General features: G+C 42.7%; 2 protein-coding genes across 4 annotated transcripts in view; one reads left to right on the forward strand and one right to left on the reverse strand.

The window, feature by feature from the left end:
* The first annotated feature begins 208 nt into the window (after nucleotides 1-208).
* On the forward strand, nucleotides 209-4098 carry eri1 (exoribonuclease 1). Its single transcript, XM_070853711.1, has 7 exons — nucleotides 209-624; nucleotides 1330-1511; nucleotides 1721-1937; nucleotides 2029-2112; nucleotides 2197-2306; nucleotides 2413-2527; nucleotides 3010-4098. Exons 1-7 carry the CDS (start codon nucleotides 550-552, stop codon nucleotides 3250-3252), a joined length of 1026 nt encoding a protein of 341 aa, XP_070709812.1. The 5' UTR covers nucleotides 209-549; the 3' UTR covers nucleotides 3253-4098.
* An 856-nt stretch (nucleotides 4099-4954) lies between these two features.
* The window catches only part of mdm2 (MDM2 proto-oncogene), an 8970-nt gene continuing 3080 nt past the window's right edge, over nucleotides 4955-10844 (reverse strand). For all 3 annotated transcript variants that reach the window (XM_070854119.1, XM_070854118.1, XM_070854117.1), the window contains 11 exons: nucleotides 9626-9696; nucleotides 9462-9536; nucleotides 9218-9351; nucleotides 9001-9050; nucleotides 8696-8748; nucleotides 8172-8259; nucleotides 7890-8077; nucleotides 7657-7788; nucleotides 7472-7543; nucleotides 7206-7383; nucleotides 4955-6973 (listed from right to left, as the gene is read on the reverse strand). In XM_070854119.1, the coding sequence (XP_070710220.1) occupies nucleotides 6423-6973; nucleotides 7206-7383; nucleotides 7472-7543; nucleotides 7657-7788; nucleotides 7890-8077; nucleotides 8172-8259; nucleotides 8696-8748; nucleotides 9001-9050; nucleotides 9218-9351; nucleotides 9462-9536; nucleotides 9626-9679 (1575 nt within the window). In that variant the 5' untranslated portion in view covers nucleotides 9680-9696 and the 3' untranslated portion in view covers nucleotides 4955-6422. The remainder of the gene's footprint in view (nucleotides 6974-7205; nucleotides 7384-7471; nucleotides 7544-7656; nucleotides 7789-7889; nucleotides 8078-8171; nucleotides 8260-8695; nucleotides 8749-9000; nucleotides 9051-9217; nucleotides 9352-9461; nucleotides 9537-9625; nucleotides 9697-10844) is intronic.

Raw genomic sequence — 10844 nt, forward strand, 5'->3', positions numbered from 1 at the left:
AAACATGTTTTGGAAATATGTCTAAAAATCTAGTTTTGCATTAGAAAATGTCCCATACCAAAAACTACATTCCAAGTCTAATATCAAATATACATTAAAGAAAACTAATGAAAAAAATAAAATGTTTTTTGTGTGTGTGTCATCCGCGACACAAGATGGCGGCAGTGAGCATCCGGTTGTTTTGGCGCAAACCGGAAGTGGACTTCGCTGTCTCTTCCTTATAGAAAGTTTCATGTTGCTTGCGTGTAGCCGCGACTGGAGGTGAAACAGTGATGATATCGATTGAACGTGTTGGTATCGATTGGTTTTAACATACGTAATAGTAACTCAACTATTGAGCTTTTCACCCGGTGGCTTCAAAGTACACACGAGCGGAGAAGTCACACAGGAATGCTGGCAGTCCTGCTAGCTAATGTTAGCAAGTGTAGCTAACAAAGCAGCAGCGTTAGTTAAATAGTGTCGTTATTTTCACGAATTAAGTCAAAATACACTCACGTTAGGTCATTCACGTAAATTGCCGAGTATTTTCCGGATTAACTTCCACTTTTAATGGATGAGCACAAGGAGAACATTCAAGCTAAGGACGTCAATGTGAAGATGTCCAGTACAAGAGAAGATGAAATGGTTGGTCACAGCTGTGTTTGATATCTTAGTACTTAAAAACTAAATATACTAAACTGAGGATGCCAGGACAGAACTGTGGTGGAGGGAACCAGCTGTAAAAACTGCTATTTTTAGTTGTGTCTTAGTCCATTTTCTGTAACCACCTGCACAGCAAACTAAGTGTTCTCCTTTTTTCTGGTTCTTTAGTGTTCACTGATTGATAGATGATCGATTTCGTCTTGGAATCAAGCAGTTAATGAGCTAAAAACAATTCATGCAAATTGCCCAGAAACATCTGCATTGAAAATATTAGAAACAAACAGATGCATGGATCGAAGTAGATCTAAGAACAGAACATTGGTTGTTTTTGTCGTTCATAGCTACTAAATATTGTATCTTCTCATTAATTAACAGTGGCTGCATTTATCCCCACAGAACATAGCTTATGAAACATAATGTCACAAAGGAAAAGTAAAGTGAAGAAACAGTTAATCCTTGCTGAAGCTGTTCTGAAAGCTCAAAGTGGCCCAACACCATACTAAGACACTTAATGTTGGTTTAAGCTTTAAACCATCTCTAAACCAAAGTGAGGAGGGTTTTCTGTGGATTTAGAAACAGCTGGATTTTACCCTGAAGACACTGCAGGCAAACCTGATCTATAATGTGCTTAATGCTCTGTTTGTTATGTTTCTTTGACACATAATGACCGATGTGATTCCTCTCCAGGCAAAGCCAAGCAGCAGGATATGTCCCGCAGGAGAATCCGCTTCCCAGGTGTCCCCGTCTCAGTCCAACGGTGACTTCAGTCATCCGGTGTACAAAGAGATCGCTTTGGCTAATGGGCACATCAACCGCATGTCAAAGGACGAGCTTCGGATCAAGTTGGCAGAGCTGCAGCTTGACACAAGGTAAGAGTGCCCAAACTAGAAGGAGCACACAAGCTCCCCTCACAAACCTTTTTACCGCCAGTATTGAAAGCTGCTTAGCTTCACATCACAGAATAAGTGTCTCCTAAACCTCTCTCTCTCTCTCTCTCTCTCTCTCTCTCTCTCTCTCTCTCTCTCTCTCTCTCTCTCTCTCTCTCTCTCTCTCTCTCTCTCTCTCTCTCTGTGTAAAGAGGTGTAAAGGACGTGATGAAGAAGAGGTTGAAGAGCCACTATAAGAAGCAGAAGCTGATGCAGTCTGCCGCAGCGGGGGGGCCCACAGACACCTACTACGACTACATCTGTGTGGTGGACTTTGAAGCAACGTGTGAGGAGGACAACCCAGCAGACTTCCATCATGAAATCATTGAGTTCCCCATGGTCCTTATCAACACGCACACCTTAGAGATTGTGAGTGGAGTTTGTGGTGTGTTGCATTTTTACTCTTCTGGGCGAGCTTTGCATTTATGAGTGTGTTTTTCTCCCCCCGTATATTTTGCAGGTGGATTCCTTTCAGGAATATGTAAGACCAGAGTTGAACCCACAGCTTTCAGACTTCTGTGTGAAGTTAACAGGAATAACACAGGTTGGTGGTGCCCTGCTTACATAAGAGTCTTCTTTAATGTCAGGAGTGGCTGCGTACATGAATGAAATGTCGTTTTTTGAGCAGAAGATGGTCGACGAGGCAGATCCATTCCCTGAGGTGCTTAAGCGGGTTGTAGCGTGGCTTCAGGAGCGGGAGCTCGGGACAAAGTACAAATATGCCATTCTTACTGACGGGTATGCTGCTTGAATTTAGAATTTCTGCAGAATTTGTGTCTCCTCTCATCAGCTTAGTGAAATATTAACTGATGGCTGTGCTGCTTTTGTTTTCCTTTATCTTCAGCGCCTGGGATATGAGCAAGTTCCTCAACATCCAGTGTCGAATTAGCCGGATCAGATATCCTCAGTTTGCAAAGAAGTGGATCAACATCAGGAAATCATATGGAAACTTCTACAAGGTTTGATTTTTTTTTTTTAAGAATAGTTTTACTCTTACCCACTGATATAATGGCTGTTTTGGGTAAAACAGGTCTGTTGGGCAAATACAAGCACACTGGTTGCCCCTGCTGCCAGTTCTCTTCTGCCGGCTGAGGCAATTCGGTCCTTCTGAACCCGAAATATGTAGAAATTATTTTAGATGGTAACGTGAAGGTTTGTGTGGTTGCTTTCAGCAGTAATTACCAGTTTTCTGATAAAATGTCTATCATCTAGCTGCTAATGGCAAATGTAAAATGCAGACATTCAGTTAAATCGTTCTATTGTCATATGTACAGATAAAAACAAGTTTCACCTTCGATGCCATTTCAGGATTAAGAAATAGGTAAATAAAAAAGGAGATAAATAAACAGTAAGACATACTATTTAAGGATCTTTGGTTTAATGGATGAAGCCCCATTAGAAGCAGCAGCAACCCACCAACCACCTGCGTATCCTTCCCCAGGTCCCTCGCACTCAGACGAAGCTGAGCACCATGCTGGAGAAGCTGGGCCTGAAGTATGAAGGCCGTCCTCACTCCGGGCTGGACGATTCGCGCAACATCGCCAGGATAGCTCTGCGCATGCTGCAGGACGGCTGTCAGCTGCGCGCCAATGAGCGCATCCACGCCGGCCAGCTCCTCTCGGTCCCCAGCTCGGCTCCAGTGGAAGGAGCTCCTCCCCCACATAACCCCTCCAGCAGGGACTAGACCCACAAACTGAGGCCTGTGCATACAGGAACCTCACGGCTCGACCCTTTACCCCCCCCTCCCTTAGGGTCCAAAGCACTTTTATAGTCAACGTAAAGTAAACAATTTTTTTTGTTTTGGAGCTTAAAAGCTGAAGTAGGTGAAGGGTGTTTGAGTTTGACCTATAAATGGGGTTCCTCTCTGATCTCCGTATATTTTTACACCAGATGTCTGAAAACAGAGATCATTCCAGTGCATTGTGGATGGATTTTTCTCAACAGCTTCAGTGTTGTCAGCCTGTTAAACCTCCCTCTCCCTGCCTAAATGAGCTGCTAATATACGTTAAAAAAAAAAAGATTAAAATGCCTTCCAGTTGACTCGTGATGGTGTGTTTTTGATTTCAAGTTTCACCTCCAGAATACAAAAATACAACTAAAAAAAACACTGAGGGATTCTTCCTGAGGCATTAAAATAAAAACATCAACAATGTCAGTGTTGGCCTTTAACCCCCCCGTCTGTCTAAGCTGTTGTGAGAGTAATCTACATAAATGTTGCTGCTGCTATAGCTGTGCTGTTTGAAGTGCTTCATGATATTGTAAGAGCCATAAGTGTGAGTGAGCTGATGGTTCCTGTAGCACCACAGGTGATGAAGATACACTGTCTATATTACAGCAAACAGCACGTGACAAACTGATGAACAGCTGAACAAAGTCCGTCAGCTGCTGCATCAGTTCAGCCCGCGTTTCATCTTTTATTTTGGTGGTGAATTAATTTTTATTTCACGGAGGATGATCTATTTTAACAGGAACAAATATTCTTCTGAATGCCAAATAATGAGAATAAAATATGTCTCTCTGTTCTTGTAAATGGTGTTTGTTGTCTTTGTCCAAGTTAAACATGAACATCTTTGAATGATGTTGATTTAATGTTAAACACCTGCTGCACATATATTCAAATGGATACAAGATGTGATCACGAATGTTTCCTAAATTAATGGCAAGAGAGGTAAAGATTACAATCAGATGTTTCAGTGGTTACATTTGTAAGAATGAGTAGTGTTCTGGATAACAGACCGTGCTGTGCAGTGTGTCTGAGGCACTTAGCCCAGCTGAAGGCTGGTTTAGGGACCATCCAAAAATTACTACTTGGTTAAATATAAAATTTGAAAAAGGAGTTTAGAGCTTTTTCTACTTTTATGAAAGGTTCCTATTTTGTAACAGTGACTACAAACAAATACCAGAAGTGACTACTACACTGTACACACAGGAGACGCCTCAATCATAGATTTTCCACACAAACATCCATCCATTGTCTAGAACACTTGTCCTTCAGGGTCACGGAGGCTGGAGCCAGTCCCAGCTGACTTTGGACAGCTAGAGGAGGGGCACACCCTGCACCGGTCAGTCACACTTGTGGGCAATTTAGAGTCATCAGTGAACCTAACCTGCATGTCTTTGGACTGTGGGAGGAAGCCGGAGAGAGCATGCACACTCCACACAGAGGCCCTTAGAACCTTGTTGCTGTGAAGCACCAGAACACCACTGTGCTGCCGTCCCATTCAAACACTTATAAATAAATAAAGAGTGAATCAAAGTTTTATCATGTGCAAAGAGTGACACTGCAGAAAACATGCATCTAAATAAATAACAGTCTCATGTTAGAAGTGAAGCTTTATTCAGTTCAAACCACTTTCAACAGAAAATATTAGAAATTATACATCTCATAAATGTATCTTTTTATTTAAAGAGCTCTTACAAAAGTGTCGGCTTAAATAAATCTGAGCATCTTAGATAAACTCTTAATAAATTATAAGATGTTAAGTAACTCTTCCATTTACGTGCCACCACTTCCTTCTCATTCTGTTCATTTCTTTTGAAGTTTCCTGGGAAGAACGATGTCACTTGGTGATGCTGTGCAGTTAGAAATGAGACTCTTTCAGTCAGTGCACGGACAGCAAACATACCACTCCAATAAGGTATGTGGAAAATGAAGTTTCCAATAGAACATGTGCTTTTAAAAATCATATTTTCAATACATTTAATTACATATTTCTTTCCAGGAAACTTTCAATGAAAGGAGGAAATTCCACACCCATAAAAAAGATAAAGCTTCATTTCATGGGCCCATAATTTTTGAATAATTTTCTAATAATTTAAAATAAGTATCCCTGTAAGAAGTATGCAATTTGGTACTAATTATGGGGATAATAGTGTTCAATTAGTATCCATATGAATCATTAATTCACATTAATTGTAATTAATAATAAATATGTGTAAATCAGAGAAATAAGTCATTTACTTTAAACAGAGGAGAAAATCTTATTTTTCCTATAATTATTACCAAATTACAGAAATCTTTCCAGGAAATTATGAAATTATGGATCCAGAAAATAAAACGTTACCAAAAAATGATGTCACCAGAAGTCGGGACAAGACTTAAAGGAACAGTCCAAACTTTTGGGTAGTCCCGACTAGGATTTTAACCCAAATTCAAATGAGTGTTCCTTTTTTTTAAAGCTTCAGCTGCGGAAGGTGAGAACAAGGAAAGAAGGGGACTGGGAAAAATAATGTAATGATACTGAGGTTTAAGCATCATTCACTCGCTTTCATTTATCAAGCAGTTTCTTCAGTTGGTGATATTCTACACTTGTCTTATTGTCAGTGACCAGCTTTGACGACAGGAGACAAAATAATTAATTGAGAAAAAAGGCAAACTTATCACTAATGAATATAATCAGGTGTCAGCTTTACTTAAAACTATGGCTTACAGCTGCCTACAGAGCTGACAGGCTTGGGAGTAACGACAAATGGACTAAAACATTGTTGGTTTTGGCCTTTTCACGTTGTTTGGCAATAAGAAAAATAAAGAATACCAACCTCAGCCTTAAATCAGATATGTGCCAGTGGACAGAAGCGGAGAAGTGAAGGATTAGCCCTAACCCTAACCCTTACCCTAACTTGAATTTGGTAATATTCAATGTAATTGAACTGGAGTCTCAGCTGGTTGGTACAGGTGAGGCTGACTCAGGCTCAGAGGACCTTCGTCACATGTATCTGGTGTATGAAAGGGGCATGAAAGTGAGGACAGGCTGGGCTGAGGTAGGTAGGGACAGATGGGGGGTGGGGACAGACAGGGGCGTCTCAGCTGAGGTAGGTGGGGACAGATGGGGGGTGGGGACAGACAGGGGCGTCTCAGCTGAGGTAGGTGAGGATGACGGACTGGATGGGCAGCCTGCACACCGGACACAGCTTGTTCCTCTTCTTCAGCTTCCGTGCGCAGACGTAGCAGGACATTAGGTGTCCCGTTCGTCCGTGGACGATGCAGCCGTTTTTCGGCCGGGACTGACAGATGAGACACGGGTCCAGGCACGAGTCCGGCAGCCGCCACTCCGCCGACATGCTGCGCTCCAGCTCAGGGACCACAGCCAGAAGAGGAGGAAGGGGAGGAGGATGATCGGGAACAACTGTTGCTGTGGGGGAGGATGGGAGAAGCTCCTGGGAGTCAATGGGGGAGGGCTGGGAGTCAATGGGGGAGGACTGGGAGTCGGGAGTCCAGAGCTTCTGCTGGGAGGAGGAGGATGAGGAGGAGGAAGAGGAGGAGGAGGAAGGCTGGGAGGATGAGAGGAGATCCTGGGAGTTGGGAGCAGAGGAGGGGGAGTCAGACAGGCACTGCGACAGGAGAGGAGTCTTCGCTCTTTTCCCATCTGGAACATCGACTCCTTCGCTCTCCTCCACATCTGAACCTTCAGGAGACAAACCGATCACTCAGTCAGTCAATCAATCAATCAATCAATCACTATCAGCTGTGCAAAAGTATTAGTGATTGGTTTACAGCTTGTGACATAATTTAATGAGGGCGTGGTGATGAGAGCTACTCTGGATAACGTATCGGTGCACTGGCCCCCTCAAAAAGTACTGTTGAGCCCATTTTACTCCCCCTAGACAACCCTGGCTCTAACACAGGGGCAAAACTACCTGTAGCTTCTTTGGATGCTGATTGGTCGGTTGGTTTTGGGGGCAGGGCTTTAGGACTGGAGGAGGCCGACTTTGTTATATCCTCAGGCAGCCAATCCTGGCGCAGTGTCCAGCAGCGGAGACAGTTTCTGGGGAGGGGGGGGTTCACCTCGTCACACTTCGCACACCGCCAGTAGTCCTAAGAGAGGCACACACGCAGTTAGACCTATACAACAGGAGTGTGTGCATGTGTTGTGCTAAATGTGTGCGTTTGAATGCAGACTCACAGCTTCTGTGATCTCTGTGTCTTCATCAAAAGAGTCTTCATCCTCTGCCTCGAAGATGGTGACCTCGTATACCTGGACACACACAGACAATGAGAGTCTCTGATCAGTGACAGTTGGGATTTGCTGTTAGTAAAAAGTACAGAATCACCAGATTTGTCCTTTAGGGATAAATCATTTCTGTTTACCTGGTCGTCTGCAGACAGAGAGGCATCGTCTTCATTGTAGTCGTCAGAGTCGACGGACTCGACCTCAAATTCAACACTGAAGTTGTCACTGTCTGAATCTGAGGCTGCGACAGTAACCTCTGACCTCCCAGACTGCACACACACAGTCCACGTTATAAACCAACCCAACATTTCCACATTAATAAAATATAAGTCAGTGTGTGTGTGTGTGTGTGTGTGTGTGTGTTACTCACGGTGCTGTGAGAGTCGGATGATTGGCTGCTGTGTCTGTCCCGCCCACTTCCCAGGCCACCAATCACACACCAGGACAGGCTGTCATCAAAGGTCAGGGAGTAGCTGTCGGATCTCCTCCTCTTCCTCCCTCCCTCCTCCTCCTCCTCTTCCTCCTCATCGTCATCGTCCTCTACACTCTGGGAGGGTCCTGGGGCGATCGGGTGGGTGGAGCTTAAGTCTCGATATCACAGGTTTGTTCAGGAGCTCTAGTGAGGTGGCGGCGCCTCAGAGGAGAAACTCACCTGGGTCACTGCTCCTGCGGCTCCTTCTCTTCCTCCTGCCTCTTCTCCTCCTGTCTGGTGATGAAGAGCGGCTTTCTGAATCTGCCTCCTAGAAACACACACATTTGGACCACAAATTCAGTCTCCCATTTGTAGTAATTCTTAAAATGTCGTTTTTAATTAAAAAATTCAAACACCTTGATAAATGTATCTTACAGGGAGAAGGACTCCGAACTCCCTTTAAAAATCTGCCAATCTTTTTGTTTGGCCTGGTTTTGGACTATTCTAAGCCTCATAGGACACGGTGTACTATATACTACTTAGGTGTTATTGTTTGACTAAATTCAGCATTGATCACACACTAATTGATCAAGTTTGATTTATTATCTTTGCACTATAATGCCAGCAGTTTGCTGCTGTTCTCGATTTTCAAAATTTACCATCAATTCATGCCTCTTCTGACATCTGTACATTTCTGTCTGATAATGCAGTTCAACACAATATCAAACATTCCCAGCTGTACTTTAAGGCTTTGTGTGTTTTACCTCGGCCCCTCTGTCTGTCTGGCTGTGTGGTTCACTTAAGCTCTGAGGTGACTCTAAGAAAGAGAGAGAAAGACGGGTTAGTTTTTTTCTGTATGAGAGGCAAGAGAACAAGAAAATGGAAAAAGTTGAAGATGAGAAGAAAGGTGAGAGGAAAAAACAGAAAGAAAAGGAGAAACACACGAGGAAGAGATGTATCAATGAGCACTATGTCAAATAGGAAATTATGAAAAGAACAAGTTCTTCTTGACTGTTTCCTCATCACCAGGTTTAGAGATTCAGCCAAAGAGAAAGAAAAGCGGTCCTACCTTGGTTCCTCACGGCCACCAGGTTCTTGGTGATCATAGCAAACAGAACTCTGAAACATAAACAGATTTTATTTCATCTCCTAAAAGTCTTTGTTTCATTTTATATGTTTTAAGTACACAACAACATCTTACACTACTAACAGTAGCTTCTCTTTAGAAACTGCCTGTTATTGCAGAACAGAACCAGACAAACAGTGACAATAAATCTGAATCTCACCGCGGCTCTTTAACAGAGAAGCTGTCGACTCCCAGCAACCGCCCCAGTGCATCCTGGGAGCAGTGCACGATGTGCTGCTGCGTCTGGTCATATAGCTGCTTCTGGATAATGTACTGACCCAGGTAGAACATTACCTACAGGAAGACCGTGACAGATGCATCATGGGAGACATCCAAACACCAGACTAAACACAAACAACCAGACCCCTCCGTCCTAATAAGCGAAGCATTACGACATGCTGTACCTCCTTCATGGTGAAAACGTCTTTAGTGGCTCCTGCATGTTGCAGCAAAGTCTGAAACTCCACCTTTGGCTTGACCTGAACACACAAACGGGACAATATTAATCAGTAAACAGATCACAGTCGGTCAACAGCCAGTACAGACTTCAGTAACTAGTTGTCCTCACAAGTTTGTTGTCGTCAGCAACTGCGTCTGTGTTGAGCTCCCCCTCCGCTGACATGGTGAGGCTGATAGTCCCTGCAAACAAACAGGTTATTAGTTATTAATTCTATATATATGTACACCCCATATATTATATCACAGTGAATGGTGTGATTGTGAAACCAGTATGAAATAGTATAGTATGAAGGTATCATTCAAAAGCAAGGCCCTTAACCCCAGTGGTGGAAGAAATAGTCACATATTTTACAGTATTATTATAATAAGTACTATTACAACACTGTAAAACTGTTGAACACTACACATCAATCCGATGATTTGTTTCTCCATTAACTAATTGATTGGGATCTGTAACAGAAAAAACGGACACCTTCACAACGCTCGTTTTTGTCCACCAAACAGTCCAAAACTAAAAACTCAAAATTATTAAAAAAGCATTGAAATTATTAAAAGCAAAAGCAACAAATCCTCTCATTTGAGAAGCTGGAACCATAAGATGTTTTACCTATCAGTGCAGTTGCATATTAAATTTCTGTCAGTCAGCTGCTTGATTTAACAACTTGACTCTATTTGGGTGGTTTAACTTACAGCAGTACATCATAAATTGTTCCTGTGTTTTGACTATAACCCTCTGAATCTGTAAAGTAACTGAAGCTGTCAGGTAAATGTAGTGTAGTGAATAATACCATATTTCCCTCTGAAAAAGCAGAAATAGAAAGTGGCATGACAACTTAAGATTCAAGTGGTGCTCAACCTTAACTGGGTGTGAGTGCGGTCAGGGGAATCCTGAGTAAGAGAGCTGGGCTCTCGGTGAAACTTCCCAGAATAACGCTTAAAAAAAAAACTGCTTAAGATAGATGTTTCTGTGTTACTGACACTGCTTCTCAGCTTGCTGTTCTTTCTGCTACTGTTACAGTATTTTGTCAGGACAGATCAGCATTTCAATGTTTTTATTACAAAAGTGACAAGAAGGTGTTAGGATGAAATTATTAACACATCCAAGCAGACACACATCAATGTTACCAATAGATCATACTAATATTAGAGTTATATTTCTGGCTACTAGAAGAATGTCCAAAGTCTAATTTCACTCCCTTTGGTTCTGTTCTGGTCTCCACCAACTTCTGACAACAATCTTCGATCTTTAGCTGCTAAATGCTCCACTATGTTCATCAACTGGTTATTATTTTGTCTGTCCGCCATCAATGCAGTGGAGTGTTTTTGCT

Source organism: Pempheris klunzingeri, chromosome 22, assembly GCF_042242105.1.
Source record: "Pempheris klunzingeri isolate RE-2024b chromosome 22, fPemKlu1.hap1, whole genome shotgun sequence".
Classification (NCBI taxonomy): domain Eukaryota; kingdom Metazoa; phylum Chordata; class Actinopteri; order Acropomatiformes; family Pempheridae; genus Pempheris; species Pempheris klunzingeri.

What these genes read in the sequence shown, in the direction of transcription:
- eri1 (XM_070853711.1), top strand. Translation starts at nt 550, where the DNA reads ATGGATGAGCACAAGGAGAACATTCAAGCTAAGGACGTCAATGTGAAG. An exon ending in GAGCTGCAGCTTGACACAAG is followed by an intron (nt 1,512 to 1,720) that starts GTAAGAGTGCCC and finishes CTCTGTGTAAAG; the next exon opens with AGGTGTAAAGGACGTGATGA. An exon ending in AGTTAACAGGAATAACACAG is followed by an intron (nt 2,113 to 2,196) that starts GTTGGTGGTGCC and finishes TTTTTTGAGCAG; the next exon opens with AAGATGGTCGACGAGGCAGA.